The sequence below is a fragment of the Spermophilus citellus genome (assembly GCF_964194105.1).
Source record: "Spermophilus citellus genome assembly, chromosome: 13".
Classification (NCBI taxonomy): Eukaryota; Metazoa; Chordata; class Mammalia; order Rodentia; family Sciuridae; genus Spermophilus; species Spermophilus citellus.
In genome coordinates this window covers 14,778,747-14,806,563 of record NC_138193.1, presented here as the reverse complement: position 1 = coordinate 14,806,563, position 27,817 = coordinate 14,778,747, and the positions used below count along the sequence as shown (strand labels likewise).

Here is a 27,817-nt window from a genome sequence, read left to right as displayed (position 1 = left end):
GCTGTGCCACTGACAGTGGGGGGGGGGGGGGGGCTTCCAGAAGCAAACAACTCCTCAACATGGAGCCCTGGGACCGATCCACTCAGGACTTCAGGATTCTCTAAGAGACTCACAGTGTCAGACCACCGTGACCACAGGCAGAACCACCATGACCACCGGCGGGGTGGGGGCTTGGGCGGAAACCGTTTCCTTCTGTTTGCCTTCGACAGGCCTGGGGGGCCACCTGGCCTCCCTCCCTTGGGAGCGACAGGGGCTGAGTGGGGCGGCTCTGGGTCCTGCACATGCTCCTTGCCCCAGCGCCCACCATGGCGTCCCAGGGCAATGCCAGCGCAGGGCCAGGCTCCTGAAATGTTCCTGCTGACTATGGGGAGAATGTCCCTCTCCAAGCCATGGCCCTCACTGCACAGGGCAGACTTGGTGCCACAAAGGGTCAAGTCACTGAGACATGGGCAACATTACAGGTCCCGGTCACTACTTTGGACAGGGCGGCAAGGTGCTTGGGAGATAGATTTGCAATGCTGCTGTCACAACTGGCATTAGGTGAATACTTCCTCTGTGAGCCTCCCATAGGTGAACCCTCCACACGCTTCTTCTTTTCTTGATGGGGGTTAACCCAGGAGTGTTCGGCCACTGAGCTGCAACCCCGGCCCTTTTTATTTTTTTTATTTTGAGACAGGGCCTTGCTGAGTTGCTGAGGCTGGCCTTGGACTTGCCATCCTCCTGGACCTCAGCCTCCCCAGTGGCTGGAATCCCAGCTGTGGTCCCCACGCTAGGCACCGTCCATTGTCTTATTGAGCCTTTATCATAGCTCTCTGAAGACCATCTAGCTAACTGTTCCTGCGGCTGATGAAATGAAGTACAGAGAGGTCAAGTCCACTGTCACGGTCACACGTGGTTAGTTAGGAGGTAGCCCAGTCTGTTCTGACCCAGGGCCAGGGTCTCTTCCCCAAACTGCCTCACCTTGAAGATAAACAGGAACCCGTGGGGACGGGACATGCACCGTGGCAGGAGCTGGGAGCACTCACAGTGGTGTCAGGGAGCATCTTGAAACATACATTTCTAGTCCTGGTTTGTACCAAGAGCATCACAGTCTCCAGCCGGAGAAGCTGCATTGTTAGACCATCCCCAGACCATTCTGATGACCAGCCCATCTCAAAGTCATGGGCTCAGATTTCTAAGTTTACTGACAAAAGATATAGATGTAATGGGTGTGTCTGACATGCTGCGTAGAAACAGAAGGACATTGGACCCAAGGAGTCCATTCTAGAACCTCATGCACCATGAAAGAAATCTGTTTACTGATGGGATATATTTCTTGGAGGTGCCTTAGGAGTTTGGGAACATGCGGTTGCCCTGTTTGGATGTGTCCACTGGTGGAGGCTAAGACCATCTGGAAGAGTGAGCCACATCCCTGGGGGTGCTCATGGACTGCTCCCACACCAGGAACGGCCGCTGGCCATGCTCTGCATCCCCACCTGCTAACAGCCAGCCCCCATGGCTGCGTCCCCCCACCCCATCTCTGCAGTCAAGTGGCCGCCCCTGGGTAATGCCCAGTGACCCAGAGACCCTACTCACAGGTCGTCCAAGCAGTCCTCGGGCTGCTTCAGCCTGTGGCCGTGGAGAAGGTAGTCATACATCTCGTGGTTCTGGACACCAGGGTAGGGAGTCATTCCCCGCGTTGCTATTTCCCACATGGTCACGCCAAATGCCCACTGCAAACAAAGTGGCAAGGAGTCAGGACACAAAGTCCTTCCACAGAGGCTGAATGGACTTTTTCATCGAGAAAGGTCATTTCCTTGAAGAGCTAAAGATGGTACACAAAGCTGCCAATTATGTCTGAGACCCATTGTCTCCTGACCCTGCAAAACCGTGGGGTCGGAGTGACACAGCTCCTCGCTTTTACGAAAGCTGTGCTGGAAAATGCCACAGAGGCAGACGCAGCCTCGCCTTGCTTAGTGGCCAGCTCTGGGTGGCTGTGGGCATGGCTTTTCCCAACCTGGGGCACAGGGTGTAATCACACAACACAGGGGTTCCAAAGAGCCCCTGCCTGAGCTCATCCCCCTCAATGTGAACATGAGACGTCTCAGCTGCAGGCAGGAGCTCATTCTTCCTTAAAAGGAAAATGGGAATCGGGAAGGTCCCATGCAGAGCACAGACCACTAGGCTTGACTGTTCTGCCTGGATTAAAAGATTTAGCATGAAATTAAAGTGAGGTGCCAGCAGGCTCCCAATGTGATTATCAAAGAGCACAATGCCCTGCGAGGCGGCCTCTGTCATTTCTTCCCATGCGTCCCCATCTTTGCACTGGGGCCGAGGCAGAGCCGTGCTTGTACCCACCACGTCACTTTTGCTGGTGTAGACTCGGTCGGCGAGGCTCTCCATGGCGATCCACTTCACGGGCATCTTGGCGATGCGGCCTTGGCGGTAGTAATCACCACTGTAAATCTTCTTGGAGAGGCCAAAGTCCGCCACGCAGACGGTCATGTCATCTCGTAACCTGCAGAGAGCAAGTCTGTGTCCTCAGCAACCTTGGAAGCAGACCTTTCACCCCAGGTCGACACAGATGCCATGGAAAACATTCGTAAATGACCGAAGAAGACACAGGACCCCGTGAAGCTGAGGGGTCCTGCTTGGGCCAAAGCACAACAAGAGAGGGGACCAGAGGGGTTACCATCTTGCATCACTCTGGCCTGCGTGGGGACCAGCCCAGCAAGGGCTGTGCCCAGTGGCAGGAGACACTGGAGGGGGCAGAGACGCAGCACCACAGCTCAAAGCCCAGGCCCTGGTGGACTGAGCTAAAGCCCCACTAGCTGTCCTGCCTGGTGTCCTGAAGCCGTGCTGGCCCCATGAGCTAAGCAAGCACCAGAGGCAGGGCAGTAAACCGAACAAGAGATGCCGGATTTTTGTTCTGTTTTTGCACTACGGATTGAACCCGGGGGCACTTAACCATGGAGCCACATCCCCAGCCCGTCTTTATTTTTCATTTTGAAACAGAGTCTTCCTAAGTTGCTAAGGGTCTTGCTGAGTTGCTGAGGCTGGCCTTGAACTTGTGATCCTCCTGCCTTAGCCTTAGCCTCCCCAATCACTGGGATTGCAAGCGTGCACCACCGGGCTGGCTCAAGATGCAGGACTTCTTGCTAACACAGTGAGATGGGTGTGTGAGGAATTAACTGAAAAATGAAAGGGACACGATTGCATTTATGGCCCAAGCTATTAAAACAGGTCCTAGAGAAAAGGAGGAAAAGAAGAAGGGAGGAGAGGCAACGGGGGAACGTGGGGAGCTGGAAGAGAACTGGAGGTAGGTGACTAACTTGTCCCTGTTTGCCTGACACTGATTTGAAAACTGGAGGTCACACATCACACTCTGGGAAATCTCAGTCTAGGGCAAACGGGACAGCTGGTCACTGCAGCTGGTAGGAAAAGGAGAAAGGAAATGTTAAGAGCAAAATAAGTTTTCATGATTCTCCCTTCATGGCAGAAGAAGTATTTAAAGAAAAAACAGTGACAGGCTGGGCTGTGGCTCAGTGGCAGAGCGCTTGCCTGGCACGTGTGAGGCCCTGGGTTCGATTCTCAGCACGGAATATAAATAAATGAATAAAGTAAAGGTCTATCGACATCTAAAAAAATAAATTAAAAAAACACAGTGACAAAACCAAGGATCACAGTTATTGTCTGTGCAGGTTTGTCACAGATGATGTCTCCGTCAGGCTGAATCAGAGGGGTGGACTCAAGTCCAGGTTCTTGTAGGGTAGACCCTCACCCGCTGTGAGGGCAAAGCTCCCGGGGTTCAAGGTTCAAGGCTCCTTCACTGGGAAGCTGCACGAACACGGGACACGACCTTTACCATTCCCCGTCATCACGTCTTTATTGTCATGGTGTCATGTAAGTCAGGTGACTCACACGGGGATCCAGGTCCAAAGCTAGCTGGTGACCATGGGAAGGACCAGGCAAGTGACAGGGTGGAAATAGAGACGCCAACATTCGAGAGCGCTCTGGAGGCCAACCAGACCCTGGGTTCAGGCAGACATGAATCCCCCAAGCAAAACCCCACCAGAACCGGGGCCATGGAGACCCCTCCCAGAACAGGCCCCCCTGTCCCTTCCAATCTCACTTCCTCCTGGTCAGCAATAGGCCACTCCCCAGACTCACAAAGATCAAACGCCAGAAGTCCAGCGCCCTCTAGGATGACCCGGGACACTTACATGCAGTTCCGAGCAGCTAAATCCCGATGAAGAAAATTTTTGTTGCTCAGATACTCCATTCCCAGGGCGATGTCCACCATGAACTTCAACAGGGTCTGCAGGGGAATGTGCTGCGGGCAGAGGAAGACCGTCTTTTAGAAGGAAAACTCGGCAGGATATTTCCACCCGAGGTGTTCTCATTTGTTAGGGTATGGGGTGGCAGAGCAGGAAGATATTTCATTTCACATCACCCACATCACAAATATGATTTTTTTTTTATTTTAAATATTTAGTTTTTAGCTTTAGGTGGACACAACATCTTTATTTTATTTGTATGTGGTGCTGAGGATGGAACCTGCATGCCAGGAGAGCGCGCTACCACTTGAGCCACAACCCCAGCCCACAAATACGATTTTAATAAAGACATTTTTAAAAACCTGAAAACCTTTTGGCAAATACCACATCTCTTCTCTCCATCTTTAAAACCATTTACAGTGAATACCATTGTTTCTTTTCACAGGTTCTGAGGCCAAAGGCCACCCTCAGTGTCCTAAGAGTCTGTGGGAGGCCAGGAGGACGAGGGGAGGGACGGTCTGGCCCAGGGAGGGCGGATGAGTGCCCAGATGGCCGGCCTCACGTTTTGGAGGTATTTCCACTGTGAACCCCCCCAGCTCTTCCACCCACACTGGATGCTGAGATGTTCTGAGGGCACTTCTCTTCCTCTAGGCACCAGTGGCTGGCCCTCAGCCCTTGTGATGGACCAGAGTTCAGGTACTCATTCAGGATTCTCACTTTGTTTCTTGAGGGCCCTCCTCCTGTGCCTTTCCACCATCCAGGGTTTTCTCCATGTCATAAAAACCAGGCTAGACAGCCGTGAGAGGCCATCTGGCCCTGGCAGAGCTGCCTACGAGTAAGGTGACCAGGGAAGACCTCCATGGAATAATTAAACGTTTTAACACGGTCACTGCCCTGAAGGAAAGGGCTCACCACAAGTTCCTGGCAACCACGAGCGGCCGCGAGGGTGTGCCCTCCCTGAGGCAGGGGACGTGTCACGGCTGGCTCTCCTTGGAACAAGAGTGTTCCACAGTGATACTCACAAGACTCTGCATTTTTAATGACTTCTGTTTCCCAACCAAGACTCACGTCAATTAGGCACCGCACATAAAACTAAGACGCCTCAATGATCCTGGCCCATAAGTAACGCAGTTACTGAAAACACCCACGAACCAGGCATGGAGATTTTATGTCTCTGCTCAGTATATTCAGGGCATTTGGTTTTCTGGATACTAATTTCCAGAAAAGGACTCGGATCCTAAGGAATATCAAATGTGCTGTCATTCATGACAAGGTAATAAGTATCAGGACCTATTCATTTGTACCAAGAATCACTATGTTATTTTATTTTTTTTAACATTTATTTTTTTAGTTTTAGGTGGACACAATATTTTATTTTTATGTGGTGTTGAGCATTGAACCCAGCACCCCACGCATGCCAGGCGAGCTTGCTACCGCTTGAGCCACATCCCCAGCCCACTATGTTATTTTTGAAGACCATGACTAAAAGTCATTCAAAGAACACTTGTGCACCACAATCACTGAGTTCAGTGAGATTGCAGGACACAAGATATACAAAATCGACTGTATTTGTGTCCACTAGCACTGAGCAACCAGAAATGAAATTAAGAAAACTTCATTTATAATAGACTCAGAATAAAGTATTTAGATATAACTTTTAAAAAGATGTGTGAACTTCAATTCTGAAAACCACAAAATGTTGAAAGAAATCAAAGACCTACATTCACAGGAAGAGTGAGTTCTGAGTTCATAGATTGCAAGACTTAATATTATTATAATGGCAACACCCCCCAGCTGAGCCATCCATTCAGAATAAGTCCGACCAGAACACCAGCTGTCTTCTTTCTAGAAATTAGCAAGCTGATCCTTAAGTCATATGAAAACTCCTAGAATCCAGAACACCTAAAACCAACCGGAATGAGAACAAAGTTGGAGGATCCACACAACACAGACTGACTTCAAACTTACTGCAAAGCAACTGTCATTAAGACAACACAGAACTGGGACAAGGACAGACATAGAGATCAATGGAATAGCACTGAGAGTCCAGGAAGTAGCTTTTACAAAGGACATCAAGACCATTGACCACAGGGAAAGAAGAGTCTTTTGAACAAATGGTTCTGGGACATCTGAAGAGTCACATGCAAAAGAAGGAAACTAGATCCCTATCCCAAATCACACACAAAAACTAACTCAAATTACCAAATGATGGATCAGTTGGGTGCAGTGGTGCATGCCTGTAACCACAGTGGTTCAGGAGGCTGAGGCAGGAGGATTGCAAGTTCAAAGCCAAATTAAGCAACTTAGCAAGACCCTATCTCAAAATCAAATATAAGAAAGAGCTGGGGATGTGGCTCAGTGGTTAAGCATCCCTGGGTTCAATTCCTGGAACAAATAATAATAATAATAATAATAATATAATAATAATAATAATAATAATAATAATAATAATAAAGTGTTAGTAAGGATGTGGAGACATTGGAACTCTTCTTCATTGCTGGGGAGAATGTGAACTGGGGCTGCCACTTCAGAAAGCAATCTGGCAGTTTCTCAAAAAGTTAAACATTCAGTTACACTTGACCCAGTAATCCTACAGGTAAGTACAGACCTTAGAAAATTTTAAATCTATGTCAACTCAAAAATTTGTACACGTTATTCTTAGAGTGTTATTCATAAAGCCAAAGGGTAACAGCTCAAACATCCATCAATGGATGGGCTGACAGAATGTGGTATGTCTATACAGTAGAATATTACTGGGCCATGAAAAGGAATGAACTACAGGCAGATATGTGCTGCAACATGAATGAGCCTTGAAAATAGTACGTTAGTGAAAGGAACCAAGCAGAAAAGCCTACAAGTCAATCTGATTCCATTGATTTGCAATGTCCAAAAATATGCCAAGAGAGACATAAAGTAGATGAATGGTTGCTTAGAGCTGTGAGTGAGTGGGACGGAAGGGCTGGGAGGCAACTGCTAAGGAATGGGGTGATTTTTTTTTTAATGATGATGAAAATCTTCTAAAATTGATTGTGATATTGGTTTTACGACTCTTACGAATATATTTAAAGCCATAGAATTAAACGCTTTAAATGATAAAATTATATGGTGTTTGAATTATATGTAAAACTGTTACCAAAAGAAAAAAGCCCTGTTACATGGAAATGAGACAGAGTAGAGGGTGGAGGGGAGAGAGGGAGGGGAGAAAGGGGGAAGGACTGGGCAAAAAGTGGGCTTCTCTCCTTTGTCTCTGGAGGCTGGCATGGGAGGGTGTGATGCCTGGAGGAGCTGCTGCCATCTTGTCACCATGAGGAGAGGTGGCCGCAGAGGAAGAGCAAAGGAAAGGAGCATTTCCAGAGACTCAACGTTGAGGGCAGAAGTGGCCAACTCCGGAGCAGGCTGCCGCTGGGCTCCCCCTCTCGGGAACCGACCCAAAGTCACCCAGCTATCTTCCCTGCTCCACCACCCTCCTCTCCTCCCGGCGCTCTGCCCCTGCCACGCGGGACGACCTGCTCTTCCTAAAACACACGTGTGTCCCAGATGGCTCCTTCTGGTCTTGGTCTTGGGCCTCCCGTGGGTCTCCATTATTCCTTCACTCCTTCATTCACCCCTTCCTGAAGCTCCAGGCAGGTGGCTCGTCTCTCTTGTGGCTGCTACCCTTTGTGACGTCAGCCTCTCTGAGAACTGGGGACATCTGTCAGACTGTCCACACCGGGGAGATAGTGGCCCCAGAGGCCCAGCACCCGGGCCTGCTGGAGAAGCAAGCTTACGCGCCCTGAGACCTGGTCCTGGACTACGCTAGCAGGGGTAAGGGGTCTTTATTCCCAGGAAATCGGCTGCCCAGGCAGTGACAAGAGAACCGAGTCCATCTGTGCGCTCTGTGTCTCGCTGCTCTGTCTGCAGCCACCAAGTATGAATGCACAGTCCTTTCTGATATTTATAGCCCGTGGGCGTTACTCTCCATTCTTGAAGATATTCTTGTATTTTTGCAAAGACAAAACTATTCATGAGTTAGTCAAAGCAGGGTCCTTGCTTCCCTCACTTGTCCAAAAGCCTAGGAGACCACAGGAGAACGTCTGGCAGGCACAGACCGGCGCATTCTGACATTTATAGGGCAAGGCACAAAACTAGAATGGCTAAGACAACTCTGAAGAAGTGCAAGAAAGTGGGAGGAGGTATGTCTGCCATCTCAGACTTACAACAAAGCTATAGTGATTAACCAGCGGTCGGGGCGAAGGAGGACAGACGGTCAGACAAGCAGACAGAGGACTCGGAAGCACACGCAGTGTGTACGGCCAGTCGATCTGGACAAAGGCGTAAAGGCAATTCAGGGGATTAAGGGTGGTCCTGCATGAAAAACCCCACAGACCTTGAACTAAATCTTACACCGAACTAAAAACAGGTCATACACTGAAATATACCATCGAAAAGCACAGAAGTTTTAGAAGAAAACAGGAGAAAAACTTCTTTTTTTAACCAGAGGCTATTAGGCACAGAGTTCTCAGACATGACAGCAAAAGGCATGATTTATGGAAGGGAAGTGGAAGCAGGTGTTTCTATTGCACCCAGAGTCTTGCTATGGATTGCAGCCGAGGGGACAAAGGGGAATTGTTGGAGAAAGCCCAGGTGCAGACTGCAAGGTGCTGGTCCCCCTAGGACCTGCAGTGATTTAAGGCTACACCAGCCCGAGTGACTTCTGTCCTAATACAGGGTGACTCCTGACAGGCCAGCCCCTCGCTGTCCTTGCATGCTCCTACTAGAACTGGGAAGGACGATCACCTCTCTGACAGAGAAGGCAAGTGAGGGAAAGCAAGGGTGGGGGCCAGCCAGGCACGCAGTAGGACACCCCACAGACCTGCTCACAGTCACGTCTGTCCACAAGAAACACCGTGCGAGGGTTTTCATTTCCGATCAGGAGGCCCAGACCTATGCCTCCATCAACGGATTCCCGAAGTCACAATCCTGGCAGTCGCCACTAAAACAGCCCTAAGGAAGCCAGCCTCTAAATCTGTGGTCTTAAGTTTTCTGGGGATCTCTAACTGCCTCTGCAGCCACATCCAAAATTACCAGGCCTCTCAGTCCTGACTGCTGGTGGGCCGACATAGGAGGTGAAATATCACAAACATATCTAGCTGACAGCTACTACGCAGTGCCCTGGACTCACCCTCTCTCTCTCTCTCTCTCCCTCCCTCCCTCCCTCCCTCCCTCCCTCCCTCCCTCTCTCTCTCTCTCTCTCTCTCTCTCTCTCTCTCTCTCTCTCGTGTGTGTGTGTGTGTGTGTGTGTGTGTGTGTGTGTGTGTGTGTGTGCATAGATGGAGTCTGAAGCCAGGGCCTCACGCATGCTAGGCAAGTGCTCTGACACTGAGCTGTGCCGCTGTTCCCTTTTCAAACTTCTTTATGTTGACACAGGATATTGTTAAGTTGCCCTGGCTGGCCTCACACTTTCTGTCCTCTGGCCTCCGAATCCTGAGTAGTTGGGATTCCAGGTGTGATTATAACTCATTTTACTAGATTAAGATGATCATAAAAGTGTGTTCCCTAAATACTAGTCACACTTCTCAGGCTGCAGTCGTGACATTGAGGATGGCCCTGTAAGTTTATTTTAGGTGGCCTTCCCGACATCGGTGATCTCTGCAGAGTGTATGACTCGGGGTGCAGGCTGGGGGCCAGGCCCACCTGGCCCCAGAGTCTAGGAGGCTGTGGCCCGAGTGCACCAGCTAGCCTGCTCCCACCATATATGGGAACCACACTGCCCATGAGCAGGTCTGCCCAGAGGACGGACACACAGTGGCCACTGAACGGAGGTCAAGGTCAAGGTCCTTTTTACTGTCCTTCTCCTCAGTTTTGAACTATGAGGCTGGGGCTTTCCCAGCTCTGACATAAAGGAGGGGTGACCAAGCCCACTTACCTTTGGCCCTGTTCCCAGACGGGAATGCAGCAGATAGGTGTGCAGGTCCCCGTACTTCATGAAGGGCAGGATCACCATGGGCTTTGGGACGCCTTGGGAGCCCATCTCTATACACACACCTGAAATTCCAAACAGGAGCAGGGCAAAGTGCCTCATTATACAGGATCGAAGAAGCACTGGGGGGCTACCACTGAAACCAGGTGCCACCAAGTTAGCAGTTGAAACCCCAAAGCACCTAACTCTGGCTGTGCTGTAGGATCCGGAACCCACGCAGGCTCCACTGCCTCCCGTTTTGTTTTTTATTTCCAATTAGGGTCATTCTTTGTGTTTCTGCTGGACTCCCTGTAAGAGGTTGTAACCTCATTAGATTCCGATGCTAACCTAGCTTCATGGAACAGTGGGTTAATCATGGGAGGAAGTCCACAGCAACTCCGCTTAAAACTATTCAAAGAATTTTGAGGGCCTATAATTCAAATCCACTTTTCTAAATTTTAGTAGTTTCCTAAGGGAGAAGCCAAAGCACCATTTACCCTGGTTCTAGAACTAGAGTCTGTCACCTGAGCCTCCTGGCAAGAGCACCCGCCCACTCCCCCTCTGGCGATTACAAAGTGCAATTGTTCTCAGAGTCTGCTACAGCCAAGGGCTGCAAATAAATAACAATTGTTTCTTTGACCAAATATTGTATCCAACAGTCTCTGCATCTCTCTGCAGAGTCAATCCTATCAAACTTTGAAAGATCTCCCAAGAAGTTATCATGTGTCAAGTTAAAGGGCAGAAAGAAAGAAAAGAAAGAGGTGAGCAGAAAATTCCATCATCTCCAGCTGTTTCTCTTAGAATACGCCACACCCACACTTCATCTTGTCTTTCCATCTCACCGAGCTACAAAACCAGATTATGATAAATCATGTTCCATGACCAAGTACCGGGATCATAAATCAGTACTTCCACATGGGTTCATAAATTCATTCTCAAAGATGATTTATGAGAAGAAGAATAACATTAAACAGGGATGATAGGCGGGAGGGAAAGTGAGAGTTAAGGGAAATTGCATGGAACTGGAAGGTGAGCCTCAGGGTTATACACAATTACATATAAGAGGAAAGGAGGAGTAGGAGAAAAATTATATAAGTGGAAGAAACGATTTATAGTAGAGGGGATGGAGAGAGAGTAGGGGAGGGGAGGGGAGGGGAGGGGTGAGGGGACAGTGGAGAATGGGATAGACAGCAGAATACATCAGTCACTAGAAAAGCAATTTGTAAATCAATGGAAATGTAACTGATGTGACACAGCAATCTGTATACGGGGTAAAAATGGGAGTTCATAACCCACTTGAATCAATCTGTGAAATATGGTATAATAAGAACTATGTAATGTTTTGAACAACCAACAATAAAATAATTAAAAAAAAAAAAATAAAAAAAAAATAAATAAAATGCTGAGATTGTCAATATCTCAGATTTTATGGATAAAAAAAAAAAAAAAAAAAAAAAAAAAAAAAAAAAAAAAAGATGATTTATGGAATTTCTCTCCTTTCCCCCAATGGCATCTGATTCACGGATAACCTTAAACTAATCAAGATCATAACATGACCAGCTTTTGTGCCTTGTCTTTGAGCAGCTGGGGGCTATTTCCATCCATTCTTCTGGCATTCTGTAGACATTACCCATCCCTGAGCCCTTCAGTGTCAAGAAACTCTAGCCCATTTATACTCAGTCTCTGAAAACAGAACCCTAAGGGAAAATCTTCTGGGTGAAAAAGCTCAGTGCTGTCGACCCCTCCAGGATAGGTCAAGTACGGACTATGAACTAAGGCACCGAGGATTTTCCCCTTGGCCCGCCCTGCGCCCCAACCTGCGTTTCCCAGGGGTACCTAGAAGCCGGATGACGTTCGGGTGGTTGAAGTCCTTCATGCAGGCTGCCTCGCTGAGAAACTCCTCGATCTCCCGCTGAGAAAAGTTGTCCACTGCAGAAATAAAGGGAAACTGAGGCATGACGCGTTGACTCGGGAGGGAAAAGGGTGGGTGGTTGCAATTCTGTTCTCTAAATCTGGAGAAGACTGCACTATGGAAACAGTGAACATGTGAATGGTTGTCAGGGGCTGGGGGCATTGAGGGGAGAGAAGAAAGGCACCCAGAGGAGGAGCACAGGTGGTGAGGGAGGGGGTTGAGAGCTATAAAACTCTCCTGCAACACTCTCATGGTGGCTGCACATTCTTCATATTTATGTCAAAATCCACAGCACTGCACATCACCAAGAGCAGGAAACTAAGGACATCAGCTAACAATGTGTCGCTCTGGGCTCTTAGCTGTGAGACTAAGATGCTCATCACAGGGGAGACTGTGTGTGGAGGGGAGAGGAATGCATGGAAACTTCTGGACTTTCTGTCCAATTTTTCTGTCAACTTGGAACTGCTCTAAAAGAGGAAAGTATTAGTAAAGAAAAAAGAAACAAAAAGCACCTCCCCCCACCAAAAAAAAAAAAAAACTAAAGTTTCTTCCAACTAATCTGTTGCAATTATCTTTATCTTAAATAAGGAAAGAATACCTTACGTCTCTATTTCTGTCCCCATGTGTCACCCAGACTCATTGCTCAATCAGGCCTGTGAGACGGGTACACTTTCATACCAAGTTCTTGGAATGAAACCAATTTAAGAGAACTGCTTGAAATCCAGCCTTATACGACTGAAATAAGCCAGTCACAAGAGGATCTTTACTGTGCGATTCCACTGACAGGAAGTGCGTGGAGTAATGAAATCAGAGTAGAGCAGTGATAGCCAGGGGAGGGGGCGGGAGTTAGTGCTCGATGGGTACAGAGTTTTGGTTTCATAACAGGAAAAGGGTTGGAGACGACGGTGGCGATAGTTGTACAACAATGTGAATGCGTTTACATCGCTGACCCCCACACCTGAAAATTGCTGGGATGGTGGATTTTATGTGTATTTGACTACAACTCAGCACGACAGACATGTCACAAAGTCAGGCTTGTTCAACAGGAGAGAACCAATGACTGTCAGCCCACCCGAGGCCACCAGCAGTGCCTTTACCACGTGACTTTTTGATTATTATGTGTTATTTTTAACAATTTTTTAAAAATTATTTTTAGTTGTAGTTGGACACAATACCTTTATTTTATTTGTTTATTTTTTTCTTAACGTGGTGCTGAGGATCGGACCCAGGGCCTCGCACGTGCTAGGTGAGCGCTTTACCGCTGAGCCACAACCTCAGCCCCTGAACACATTCTTATGATCTAATTTATGCTTTCATGTCTAGTAAAAAGTGGATCTAACTTTTAGGAAGGCTGGGTGCGGCAGCCCACACCTGTAATCCTAGACGCTCAGGAGGCTGAGGCAGGAGGATGGCAAGTTCAAGGCCAGCATCTATCTGCAACTTAGTGAGACCCTATCTCAAAGATAAATAAATAAAATAAAAAATAAAAGGCTGAGGCTGTGGCTCAGTGGTTAAGTGTCCTCTGGGTTCAATCCCTGGTTCCAAACTGTTAATTGCGTACCCAAAATAATATAGAACAGGTACAGGTGGTTAATAAGGAGGCAAAATCAAGATGAACAAAATGAGCACCAGGCTGTGTCCATCCACAAGAATCACAATGAAGACTACCACAGGATCACGGTCTCTTTCCTGGGGACCCATGTGAGGGGCCATGGCTGGATGGACTCTTGAACAATCTAGCTCAGCTGTGTGGCCCCAGGACTGCATGTCCTGAGAGCAGGACATGGAACATGTGATACCTTGCCACTATAGCGTGGTTATCTTATGGTCACAGAAACAGTCTGGTACAGCTTGTCCCCTTTCTGGCTCTTTGACTTAGATAAGTCAGCAAGTCACAATAGTTGCCTTATGTGCATAAATATTTGCACAGACTCTAGAGTTGTAACTGACACCTGCTGTGATTTTTGTGAAGGCTGCAGTGCATTCTCCTCCACTCTGCCACCCAGGGAACTCTCTAGAATGCAATCTGCTCTGTCCCTCTCTTGCTCTACTCCTTGCAGGGTAAATGCAGATTCTGTGCTGACCAACGAGGCCCTCCTTGCCCCTGAGGCTTCTTCTCTGCTGGCTTGGAGGGTCTACCTTGTGTCAGCACCTCTTCATGTTTTTTTTTTTTTTTTTTTAACCAGGGATTGAACTCAGGGCACCCAACCACTGAGCCACATCCCCAGCCCTATTTTGTATTTTATTTAGAGACAGGGTCTCACTGAGTTGCTCAAAGCCTCGATAAGTTGCTGAGGCTGGTTTTGAACTAGCAATCCTCCTGTGTCAGCCTCCCGAGCTGCCAGGATTATAGGCGTGCACCACCATTCCTGGCTCTTCATGTCTTTGATCAAGGAATTATTTCTCTGCTCTTTGGGAAACTTCCTTCCCAAGCAGCCACAGCTTCTTGGGACCCATGCAGCCACCTTTGAATGTGGAAGTGACCCAGCATCCTGGAGAGATGAGCCTCAGCGAGCCCTGGGGTGGGATGCTGCCACCAGGTCACCACTGCCTCAGAAATTTACACCTGAGCTTGACTGGATGAGGCAGTGGGGGCGGGAGGATTCCAGAGATGGCAAAGGTACCGCAAGCTGTTGCTTTGGGGGTAAAGAAACATAATGCATGCATACACGAGGAACTCACTCCCCGTTAGTACCAGTGGCCCACGCTGCCCTCTGGCCCACTGGCCACGGAGAGCTGAACACCGTCACTGGTCCTGGGAGCATCCCAGGTTAAAGTGCCTGCCTGCTCCAGAGGAGGGGGGTCTATCCATTGAAAACTCACACTTCATGGTCTTCACTGCCACCTTCTGAGAGGTCCCGTCTGGCTGCTTCAGACTGCCTTCCATCACAGACCCAAACTCTCCTGAAAAGTGAAACAAAGTCTACGTGGGTACTGTGCAGATTCTGTCCCCACCACAGAAACCCCATAGTGCTGACCTGACACTTTCATGTGGTGTGAACGTGACTCATCCCCACGCAGTGGGCACAGCCGGGCACAGGCGGCCGGGGGCAGATGCCTGTACTGGTCTCCCTCCTGCCCTGGGCAGCTCAGACTTTGTTTAGCTCTTCCCTTGGTTGGGCATGACAACTGACCCATGGCACTCACGGGAGAACGTGGCACGTGTTACTGAAGCTCACACAGCACAGACTTTCCTTTCTGGTGCCAGGGATAGAAGCCAGGGCCTCCCACACGCCAGGCAAGTGCTCGACCACGGAGCAGCATCTCCAGCCCAAAGCATAGACTCTTCGAATCATTAGCAATCATCCTAAGGACAACTTGGCACATGGAATACCTGTTTCCAATTGTGTTCCTGTTAAACTAGTTAGGAAGGTGCCAAGAGACTCCCTTAAGTCAGAGGAATAAACCTGAAACACGTGGGATGCTGACCAAGGAACTGCGAGATTTCCAATAAAAGAAGGGAATTCATACTTTTCAAGCTTCCTGTGAGATCAAGGGACTGTGGAAGCCTTTTCATTTGGTGAAAAATCACTATTTCCATTTTAAATTATAAAGTAGATCTATTTGTATTACAACTCAAAGTTACACAATATTTTGTTATTTTTCAGTGCCAGGAATTGAACCCAGGACCCCACACATGGCAGGCAGGTGGTCTACTACTGAACTAAGTGCCCATGCCTAAGAATGTCAATCTATTTAATAAATACATCTTAAATAAAATTTCCCCCAACTACTTACCTTCTTACCGCATGTTTTAAGAGAACTTAAATTGCTCACCTTCGCCCAGAATTTTCCCAAGGATCAGGAGATTCCTGTCAATCACAACATCCTCTAGTTTATTCTGCAGTTCCTCGCTGACTCCCAAACTGTGCACTGCAGAAGGAGGAACAGAGATGAGGAAGAGTCTGTGCTTTCTTTCATTTAAGTACGATTAGCATTCTACTTTAAGTTCTGTATAGCATTTCCGCAGTTGTCATTTTGTACCCATTTCTTCTTTTCCAAAAATTCCACTAATAAAACATCACACCTGATGGTGATTACAGAATATTAAATGAATCCTTCAGGGTGGGGTTAATTCTGAACAACTATAAATTTTGGAGCCTTGTTTTGGGGGGGCAGGTGGCGCAAGCCTATAATCCCAGCGGCTCTGGAAGCTGAGGCAAGAAGATTGTGAGTTCAAACCAGCTTCAGCAACTTCAAGAAGCCCTAAGCAACTTAAGAAAAAAAAAAAAAAAGGGCTAGGGTGTAGCTCAGTCGTTAAGCCTCTGGGTTCAATGCCTAGTACAAAAACAAACAAACAAACAAAAACAACAAAAAGCCCCTATTCTTTTCCCTCAATGCAGTAGTAGCAGCAATCAGGAATCAGATTGGTGGAGAAGAGGTTTGCTCTTGATTTAAAAGAGTAAGGAAATGAGTCAACAGGCACTTGCTAGAAAATCATTTACTATTAGATCCCTAACTAAGTGAGCCATAAGGACGTCCCACCACCCTCGAATTCCAGGGAAGCAGGCACACAAATCACAGGGGACATCCTGTGATGTCTCTGCACCCCTGATGGGACCTCGGAAGTGCTGAACGGAGTAGAAGTGCTGAACGGAGTACTTTGGGGAAGGAGAGGGAGAGGTCACCTAGAGTCAGGTGTGCAATATAAAGAGGTCTATCCATCGTGGGCTTGTGGCACTAAGTGTTAGGCATGAGAGGGATTAACCAGAAAAGGAGGAATTCAATCATCATTTGGCAAATGATCCAGTCCGAGCTGCTAAGGCATAAGCCAGACTTGGAATTTTAAAAAAAGTAGATCTGAATAATTAGAACACATGAGCTCTTAGAAAAAAAGTCTACCCAAAGGGCTCTCCAAGGAAGGAAAAGATTGTGTACAGGAAGCTTTTTTAAAAATGCCAGGATAGATACATCTAAAACAGAAGGCACACAGATCAGAAGAGTGAAGGCATCACACTAAAGTCCCTCATCAAGCGAGCTTTCACTTCAGAGGAGCACAGCAAGCTCCATCTTCCTTGTGTCCTTCTGATTTTGTCTTGTTTGGGCAAATATCCAGAAGAAGGAATTTGATAATATTTGCACACACTTTCTACACTGTTTCTGAAATTATTCAAGAACACAGTTATCTGTTTGTCTCCACTTTTCAAACCACAAGGCCCCACGCTGATTCAGCAAAATACAAACCGGAGTTGCTACTGGCATGTTGGCAAACCAGCCCGAGCTGCTTGCCAGGAAAACAGGAAATGAGGCTCAAGATTAACTCTGTTGCCCTGCTGTTCCCTTTAAACCCCTGGCCTGTACCCCATCTCCAGACCTAGAACGTTCCTCTTTCTGCGTCTTGTGGCGTTATGAAAACCCTTAGCCCTGGTTTCTTTCTTTCTTTCTTTTTTTGTCCCAGGGATTAAATCCAGAGGTGCTTAACCACTGAACCACTTTTTATTTTGAGACAGGGTCTTGCTAAGTTGCTGAGGCTGGCTTTGAACTCACGATCCTCCTGCCTCAGCCTCCCAAGCTGCTGGGATTGCATACACCACCGTGCCTAGCACCCCTGGTTTCTTAACCCCAGTTTCACTATAGATTTCCAGTAACTGGGACGGCAAGATGCATGTGACCATGTCTGACTACATTTCACACATTAGCAGTCCCCGCTCTTCACCTTTTGGGCTTTGGTTAGAATGTCTGGGGGTCATTCTTTCCTCTCCACTATTTTACCTTTTGCCAAAAAGGAAAAGTCAACTTACAGGTGAGTTCGATGGCCCGCCGGCAGAAGGACTTCTTCGCTATATAATTTACGACTAATTCAGCATCCTCCTCCGTGAACGCACTCCTGGAGGATGAAAACAAGCACATTCCACCTTAAAAACAGGGATGCAGAGGCACCTGCTGATTCCACAGGCACCTGTCAGCAACAAAAACATTTCCCACAAGGAGAAATAGGTTTCTCTCCTTCGATCTATTTTAGGTTTACTTGGCAATATCAAAATGGCTGTGTCCAGGCACCACCAAGTGCAGAGAATAACTAGAATATTCCCAATCGACAAACAATCCGAGCAACTAAATAAAGCAGCACAGGATGACCAGTATAAAGTGAATACGGACAAGTCCATGCTGATGTAAACATGGCTGACCCAGGGGGAAGAGATGAATCTCCTGGAAAGAATTCCAAGTGTTTTCTATGGCTCCTACACCCTTCAGGGGTGAGGGAAGCTCATTCCTCATCTAGTTAACTGAGGGCTGTGTAGTGACTTGCTTCCATAGAAAATTGTAGAAAGGGAGAGCGGATATCTTCACAGCAGAGCGACCTAGCAACCCTCCCTCAGCCAGGCAAAGGAGGTCAACATGGACAGTGAAAAATGGCCAAGGGTCCCTTTGATCTGATGTAATGAAGATGGCACCTCACCTCTGATAACCCACAGCCCCAGGCAAATCATGAGCAGAACACCTGACCAGGTTCCTGAAGGCTGTCAAGATCGGCAAACTCAAGGACAGGGAGAAACTGCCCCAGCCCAGGGGAGCCTAGGGAGATAACAACTATACGTTGGGAGGTGGGAGCCGCAGTGGGATCCCAGGAAAGAAGAGGGACATTAGGTGAAAACTGAGGAAATCTGAATACATTGTAGATTTTAGTTAAGGATAATGCAACAATATTGGTTTATAAATTATAATAATAAATGCACTATGCTAAATTAAGCTGTTACTAAAGGGGAAATTAGGTACAGGACATATAAAGGTCTTTGTACTATCTTCTTAATTTTTCTATAAATTAAAACTATTCTAAAAAAATAAACTCGGGCTGGGGATGTGGCTCAAGCGGTAGCGCGCTCGACTGGCATGCGTGCGGCCCGGGTTCGATCCTCAGCACCACATACCAACAAAGATGTTGTGTCTGCTGAGAACTAAAAAATAAATATTAAAAATTCTCTCTCTCTCTCTCCCCCCTCTCTCACTCTCTCTTTAAAAAAAAAAAATTAAAAAAATAAACTCTATAGGTTGGGAGGTGGCTCAGTGGTATATTGCTCTGCCTGGACAGTGTGAGGTCCTCGGTTTCATCTCCAGCACTGGGGGGAAAAAGCCCATATAAAAAATTAATTTAGGGCCTGGGGTTGTGATTCAGGGGTAGAGCGCTCGCCTTGCATGTGCAAGACCCTGGGTTCGATCCTCAGCACCACATAAAAATAAATAAGTGAAATAAAGGTATTGTGTCCAACTGCAACTTAAAAAAATTCATTTAGTCCATTTAAAACTAATCAGTAGGAAAGTAGTATGAATTAATTAGTCTAAATTGTAGAATTGCTGGGCTCAGTGGTACACATCTGTAATCTCAACAACTCGGGAGTCTGAAGCAGGAGGATCACAAGTTTGAGACCAGCCTGAGCAACTAAGGAGATCCTGTCTTAAAATAAAAAATAAAAAGGCTGGGGATGGAGCTAATGATAGAGCACCCTGGGTTCAATCACAGTGTCAATCAATAGGCTTCCTTTCATTTTACCTTGGGCATATAAATTATTTTTAAAGAGATAAAACAGTTTCGAAAATAACTTATAAATGTTAATATTACAATATAAATAATTTATAATGTATATGTAGGCAAAGCAAGGCAGCTTGAAGGAAGGAATATGCCAAAATAGCACTATAACCATGTATGAGCCCAGGTTACAAAAGGGTTTCACTTTCTACTTCTGATTATTCTACACAGTCTGATTTTTTAAAACTATAAGAATGTTAATTTTATAACTAGAAAATAAAGATGTTTTCATTAAAACAGGTGCAAAAAGGTGTCTATACAAAATGAACAAATGAATAGGTCTCATTGGGAGGACCCAAGGGAACTGGCTCTAGTAAACATAAAAATAACCTGTTATTAGTTTTTGCTGAGCTTAATGGTTCTTGGAAATAGTTGTATTCCTAAATGTTAGAATAGTTTTGTGACCTTGTTAATGTATTTGCTGAATTTAGCAGCCCTACTTTTTGGTAAATTCTGTAGCTTTCAACCCTAACCTTTCCTAGGTTACTGCAACCAAAGTTCAATCAGCTAATATCTAACATCCGTTTTAGTGTTAGATTTATAAGTCAGTGGAGGCGTAGCTAATAGAAGCACTTCCAAATGAAGCCCTTCTTCTACATTTCTCAGTTGTAGGACTATAAGCCACATGTGGGCAGCCTCCATGCCAGTATCATGCGTCTCTCTCTATTCAGTGCCTATCACAGGGTCAATTTTTTGAACATTCCTTCTTTTCTCTAGATATGAAATGTAATCTTCAACATACCTTCAATTCCTACCTATAAATGGACACCTTGTGTTGTCCATGGACTGAGTTCTCTCAACTTGCACCAATACCTTGCTGTTCACTAGGCATATTTTTATGTTAATGAAGATCAGCACCCTCCATCAAAATTCTGTGTTTTTCAAAATTGCAGATTTACTTTTCCAGAGGAATTTTCAAATCAGCTTGTCAATTTTATCAACAACCCAGCACCAATTTTGATGGTGTTTATATTAAATTTATGATTACTTTGGGGAGAACCAAGCTCTTGACAATATTCTTTCTCTCTCTCTTTCTTTCTTTCTTTCTTTTACTGGGGACTGAACTCAGGGGTGCTTAACCACTGAGCCACATCCCCAGCCCTATTTTGTATTTTATTTAGAGACAGGGTCTTGCTGAGTTGCTTAGTGCCTCGCTTTTGCTGAGGCTGGCTTTGAACTCACAATCCTGCCTCAGCCTCTCAAGCCTCTAGGATTACAGGTGTGCACCACCAGGCCTGGCTTCTTGACAATATGGAGTCTTCCTATCCATGAACATGGTACATTTCTCTCCATGTATTCAAGTCTTGTCTACTTGAAAAACAACTAACTGCTACAGAAAATGAACAAAATACATTAAAAGAAGGAAAAAAAGAAAGAAGGAAAAGAGAAAAGAAAGGAAGGAAGAAAGGAAGGAAGGAAGGGAGGGAGGGAGGAAAGGACAGAGGGAGGGAGGGACCCAGCTACCCAAAATGATACCAGCTTTGGTGAATTTCCCCCCCTATATTTTTATCTACTTATACAAGTTGAGTATCCCTTATCTGAAATGACCAAATGGGACCAGAAGTATTACAAATTTCGGTTTTTTCTTTTCCAAACTCTGGAGTATTTACTTATACATAATGAGATATCATGGGAATGGGACACACGTTCAACAGGAAATTAATTTATATTTCATACATGCCTTATACACACAGCCTGAAAATAATTTTATATATCTGTGATAATTTTGTACATGAAATGAAGCTTCACGGAGCAGCATCATTTGGGTGCTTAGAAAGTTTTAGTCTTTGGAGCATGTCAGATTTTGGATTTGCAGAGCAGGGATGCTCATTTAAAAAAAAAAAACAAAAAACAGGGTCACTTTTAAGGCTACTGATACAGGTCGTCATGTAACAGCTACCCAGTTCAAGTGGTGAAGGCTTTTGGAGGGTTCCTCTGTACAGCCCTTCACCAGGCTGGCTCTGCTGTTGGCTGCCATGGTAGGTAGGAACTGGCCTAGGAACTGCTCCAAGCTGCATAAGACAGGGCACCCATCCTGGGCAGCCTGAAGAGCAGGGCCAGCAGGACCAGCATCATGGCCTGACCCAACAACCTCATCAATATCACTGGGCCACAAATTTTCACTGGGAAACTTACCCAAACCTTGTCTCCTGGAGTCTTTTTCTGATGGCCATAGAAATATATAAAACCAGCCCAATCAACATAAATCCACAGAAGCAGCCGAGAATGACCAGCAAGGGCTCTGTGTTGCCAGGCGCCGGAGTTGACGAGGGGGCATAATCCACTTCACCTGATAAAACACCAGAAAGGTCAAGGCAAAGTGATTCTCTGGGATCCTAAATACCTAAGAAGTACGGCCTGTAATAGGGAAGGACAAACAGTCAAGAGCGTTTAGAACTGGGCTCACCTTCAGTCTTAAGCTCACCTTCAGTCTTCTACAGATGCAGGCAGCCCTCACTGGTATAATCTGAGACCATTCGGGGTGTTTTGTTTTGGGTAATGGGGATTGAATCCAGGGGTGCTCAGCCACATCCCTGGCTCTTCCTGTTTTGTTTTGTTTTTTTGAGACAGGGTCCTGCTAAGTTGCTCAGGGCCTTCCTAGGTTGCTGAGGCTGTAATACTAGCTACTCAGGAAGCGAAGGCAGAAGAAGCACAAGTTCAAGGCCAGCCTTGACAGCTTAGAAAGACCCTGTCTTAAAATAAAACAGGGCTGCGGTTGTAGCTCAGAGATAGTGGTCCAATTGGATTCAATCCCAGTACCACAACAAAACAAAGCAAAAGTTCTTACCACTGAGTAGTTTGAACAGGGTTAATCTGCTCTAGTGAAGTAACTTTATGACACAGAGAAAACACATTTTGCATCTTTGGGAGAATTGTCATATGCCTTTCTAAGTTTGGATCAACTTCCAATGTTCTATTTTTTTTTTTTTGTGATTTTAATTTTGCAAAGTCACTTTGAGAATTATTTTAATATGAAGATTTCTTTTCTTCACACCCCCTGAGCCCCCCACTCCAGTGGAACTACCCAGGCCATGTGCTAGGCAAGCACTCTGCCATTGATAGACATCCCAGTCCAGAATGTGCAGGGGTTTTTGTTTGTCTCTTTTTTGCTGGTGTCACTTTCTTTGGAACCTTTCAGCCTTTTCCTCACAACCACTGCATTTATGTTAATCAGCTGACCTCGTTAAATTCCTCAGGCTGCACAGTGAGCCTCCAAACAACCGCAGAGTCAGCGTCGAGACTGCTGCTCTGCTGACCCTCAACGCTCAGTTCACTCCCAACGTTATCGCTTCTCTTTCTTTGTGTACTTTCATCCCTGAATCCTCTAGTTTTGCAGAATCAGGTGTGCCTGTCACTGGGAGGCTTGAGGCAATCCAGCCACTTCCTTCCCTTTACAGGAAGCGCGTCGCCCTCTAAGGACACCAAGGAACCAAACAATGGTTGCGCAGTGGCCAATCAGCGATTGAGTTTGAAAGGAGCCATCTGATTGGTCGCAATCATCTGCACGTCTCTTATTGATAAGGAGACTTGAGGACTGCACAACCAGCGGCTGAGTTCATGCTTGATGCAATTACAGTCCATACCCGAGGGCAGCTAAAACTTGACCGCTGTTGGGCAAATGGTATAATTTAAGCTGCGATAACTGACATTTATGTATGCCGGAGCTGTGCAGAGCCAGCAAAATTTTTAAATAGATCATAGTTTATTATGTATGAGACGAAAGTTCTGCGGTCTTAAATAAGCTGTTTTAAGCTATGCCTTTAGCGTGAGGATCTCTCATTGTCTTTGAATCATGTAGGAGGTAGATACACCTTTGTTTTCCCATCATCTGTAACTGATGTTCCCAGATACTGAGGCCTCGGGCTGCAGGAATGTAATATGGTTCAATTCACCACTCAAAGGGAGAGAGCCTGTTTGAGGGTCACTGGGAACAGACAGGAGCTCAATTATGTGCTCTCAAGTCCTGCTACTGGATACAAGGCCAGGCTTGGCAAGAGCTTGTAAATCTGTAACTCACTGGGATACAGATGCCTGCGCATGGATTTTTATTACCATCAGACAGCCCAGAGCCGGTCAGAGTTAGGACAAAGGTGGCTCCACTGGTCTGTGGAAGCCAGTCCAGCACTTTGGCTGTTCGGGGTACCACGGTGGCACCTTGCCAAGGAACATTCCAGCAACCCGCAAAAGCCAGCACGCGTGGTTGGGCATTTAGCTCAGTCAGCCCAGGGCAGTCTGAAGACGGCTTCTGTAGGAAAGAGGAGATGTTCTGTGCAGAGCAGATCCCAAAGCACACTACCAAGGGCTGGGTGGGTAAACACTAGGCGGAGAGCGCTGCTTAGAACAGCAAAGCCAACACCTGCAAATGCACATAATAGAAGGCTCAGTCACACGGCCTATCCAGCTCAAGCACAAGCGCCTCTTCTAACTACCTTCAACAAGTCAATGTTGGTAGAAATGGCAGGAGGACCTGGCAGTGTGGGGATTCTGTGAAGCGTGTCACCATACTGAGGACCCTGATCCTTGCACACATCTTTTTTTTTTTTGTACCAGGGATTGACCCCAGGGCACTTAACCACTGAGCTATATCCCCAAACCCTTTTTATTTTTTATTTTGAGACAGAGTTTCATTAAGTTCCTGAGGCTGGCTTTGAAACTGGGATCCTCCTGCCTCAGCCTCCTGATCTTCTGGGATTATAGGCGTGCGCCACTGCACCCGGCGCGAACATGCTTTTTGGCCCTTAACTGGGAGTCATCCCATAGGTCACTACAGCAGTATGTGCACCACCAGGACCGCTGCATCCCATCAGGCAAGAAGGGCCCTGCTCTCACCATACACAGCAACATATATTTCCACTGGGTCGCTGAAAGGCCCAACGCCCCCTTTAGTGATGGCTGCGATCCTCACGGTGCAGGTGGCATTGTGGACTTGAACAGGGATCTGAGCCTGGCTGCCATTCTGGCCGACTTCTTCAGAGAGCTCCTTCTGGGGATAGAGAAAAAAAAAAAGGAAATGAAATTGGAGGCACCAGCTGCATGGGGTTCCTTCTGTGGGAGGCCATCCCACCCATGTCCCGGGGACAGTGGCCACATCTCTGCTCCACAGCGTTCCTTCCTCACTCAGGACACAGTGGTGGAGTGAACCCAAACACAGGCAGGGACATGGGGTGGGGCTGGCAGCAACACCAAGCTTTACAAACTAGGATCAGGAGGGTGAGGCACTTAAGGTGGTCCTTAAAGAAGCTTCCAGAAAGGGCAAAGCATGTAGCACTACCTTCAGAAGGCAAGAGCAAGGTGAAGTCCTTGAGACTCCCCTGTAGGGTCCCCCAGAGCACAATTCAGAGTCACACCATCCCTCGACACTGCAAACCTGGTAACTGCCCAAGCAGGGTCCAGAGTTTTGAAATTTTAAGAATTTGGACTAAAATCTATGTACAATCTACTAATGCTACTCTTTTTTTGCCCTCAGTGTGACAAATACGCAATTGGTTTAATTTTCAAAACCTTGTTTTACGTTTATTTTTTAATATTTATTTATTTATTTAGTTTTAGGTGGACACAATATCTTTATTTTACATTTATGTGGTGCTGAGGATCAAACCCAGTGCCTCGTGTATGCTAGGTGAGTGCTCCACCATTAAGTCCCAGCCTCAGCCCCTTGTTTTACGTTTATTTATGTTGTTTTTAAAAGTCACTGTTATGTGACCCTGAGCCATTAAAACACAGGGGGAAAAAGTATGTTTACATGACACTTTCCCCTTTGTTTCCCAACCTCCAAGATCAGGATGTTCACTGATGCAGGAAAACGATTCTGCTGGTGGGGCTGGCTCTTGAATGAAAACTGTAAGGTTGTGAAGGCTGAGAGCAAGCCCTGGAACATGGCTGAAGCTCTGAATTTTGAGAATATTAGTTTGGAGAGGGGAGAGAAATATCAGTCTCATGGTACCATCCATCATCAATAAACAGCAGAGGCAGAGTTTGGAAGGAACTTTATTCCTGGTCAGTCAGTCTCCTGCCCATCATTCTAGAGATAGTGTAGGACACAGCCAGCTCAGCCCTTACAGACAGGGTGTGACCAAGCAGCCCCTGGGTTGCTATCAGAGATCATTCCTCAATCTAAACAGGAAGTGACCATCAGAGCTCAGAATGCCCCAGACACCCAGGCGTGGTTGAACACGCCTGTAATACCAGTGGTTTAGGAGGCTGAAGCAGGAGGATGGCAAGTTTGAGGTCAACCTCAGCAATTTAGGGAGGCCCTAAGCAATTTAGCGAGACCCTGTCTCAAAATAAAAATTAAAGGGCTGGGGCTATGACTGCGTGGCAGAGCGCTTGCCTAGCATGTGTGAGGCACTGGGTTCAATCCTCAGCACCACATAAAAAAATAATAAAATAAATGTATTGTGTCTATCTACAACTAAAAAAAAATTTAAATTTAAATTTTTAAAAAAATGCTGAGGACGTGGTGCAAACGGTAAAGCATCCCTGTTAAATCCCCAGTACAAGAAAAAAAAAAAAAGAAAGAAAGAAAGATAAGGGATGAAAGAACAAAACGTGACCTTCAAAAATGTGGGGTTTTCTACTCCTCTCAACCGGGAACCTGCAAGATTGGCCATACTTTTTGCTATTGTGGTTAATTAAGTACACAAAGGAATAATTCAATTGGGAGATACATTCTGGCAATATCTTTTTTAGAAATAAAGCAATTTTTTTTATGGCAGACCAGTTTTGATGATGGCTCACTTTGTCATTCTGTTTTAATTTGGGGGTAGAGAAATTCCAGGGTCTGCATCCCAGAGCCCTGCCGTGACTCAGGTCTACCACCGAGAAATAAATAGCACGTCTACGCCACAGTTTATTGCCTAAGAGCTCCTCAAAGTTCAAGGCTGATAAGGAACCCTGGGCCTGTTTCTGGCTGTGGTTCTTTTTTTTTTCCTATAAAGACTCAAATACAATACATCAACATGAGGAATTCTCTCAAAATAAGAGGAAAAGCACGATGCACAATTGGGAAACAATTAAATGCCCAGAAGAACAGAAATCATAACAAAAACCAAATCATCCTTTTGAAGAATTCATAAATATAAATTCACATCCTTTGTGTCCATAAGAGGTTGGTTCTAGATCCCCACTATAGTAAATGTATGTAATTCATCCCTACTGGGGTTTTTTTTTTTTTTTTTTTTTTGGGTACCAGGGATTGAACTCAGGGCCACTCAGCCACATTCCCAGCCTTTTTTTTTTTTTTTAAGAGAGTGAGAGAGGAGAGAGAGAGAGAGAGAGAGAGAGAGAGAGAGAGAGAGAATTTTTAATATTTATTTGTTTTTCTTTTTTTAGTTCTCGGCGGACACAACATCTTTGTTGGTATGTGGTGCTGAGGATCGAACCTGGGCCGCACGCATGCCGGGCGAGCGCGCTACCGCTTGAACCATATCCCCAGCCCTCCCAGCCTTTTAAAAAAAAAAAAAAAAAAATATATATATATATATATATATATATATATATATATGTTTTATTTTGACACAGGATCATGCTAAGTTGCTTAGGGCCTTGCTAAGTTGTTGAGGCTGGCTTTGAATTTGCCATCCTCCTGCCTCAGCCTCCCAAACTGCTGCGATTACAGGTGTGCATGACTGTTTTCATGCCAAGTATGTAAAGAAAGATGCTCCTGTATCCGTATCCCCAAGGGATTATTTTCATTCTGATTTTTGAAAGTTGTCAGAGAAACCCATTTCAGATTGGATTATGAAAGAGCTAACATTTCATTACTATCAGGGTGCGGGTTACATAAAGTAGGGCTGTTTCCCTGACACAGGTGGTCTGGTGGTGGGGCACGTGCCGTGGGCCAACTGCATATTTCTCATTTAAAGAGCCTCCATATATTTTTTTTTTTTTTTTTTTTTTTTTTACCAACATAAGGATCATATCCCCAGGCTATAGAAATCTGAGAGCCTTTTCAGGTACTGGAATTGAATTTAAAATATGACATTGGATTACAATTTCACTTCCATATAAAAGAAGACATAAGGAACTTTGTGGGTCAGGATAGTAATAGTACACCTTTGGCAAGACAATGTCTTTTTTTCTTGTGGGTGGCATTAAAGTTAGGCAGGGTGACTGCAGTGATTTGTTCACAGTTATCCAAAGGCTTTATTATCCCCAGGCTCTGAGAGAATTCACAGCCCTGTGAC

The 27,817-nt window shown here is 46.2% G+C and overlaps 1 protein-coding gene across 1 annotated transcript in view; it reads right to left on the bottom strand.

Moving 5' to 3' along the window:
- Nucleotides 1-27,817, bottom strand: part of MERTK (MER proto-oncogene, tyrosine kinase) — a 104,535-nt gene that overhangs the window by 4,192 nt on the left and 72,526 nt on the right. Inside the window, exons 9-18 of the mRNA XM_081264787.1 lie at nt 24,462-24,615; nt 21,768-21,921; nt 17,848-17,933; nt 15,884-15,979; nt 14,930-15,010; nt 12,031-12,123; nt 10,162-10,280; nt 4,203-4,312; nt 2,338-2,497; nt 1,576-1,712 (exon numbers count right to left, since the gene is read on the bottom strand). Of these exons, the coding sequence (XP_081120913.1) occupies nt 1,576-1,712; nt 2,338-2,497; nt 4,203-4,312; nt 10,162-10,280; nt 12,031-12,123; nt 14,930-15,010; nt 15,884-15,979; nt 17,848-17,933; nt 21,768-21,921; nt 24,462-24,615 (1,190 nt within the window). The remainder of the gene's footprint in view (nt 1-1,575; nt 1,713-2,337; nt 2,498-4,202; nt 4,313-10,161; nt 10,281-12,030; nt 12,124-14,929; nt 15,011-15,883; nt 15,980-17,847; nt 17,934-21,767; nt 21,922-24,461; nt 24,616-27,817) is intronic.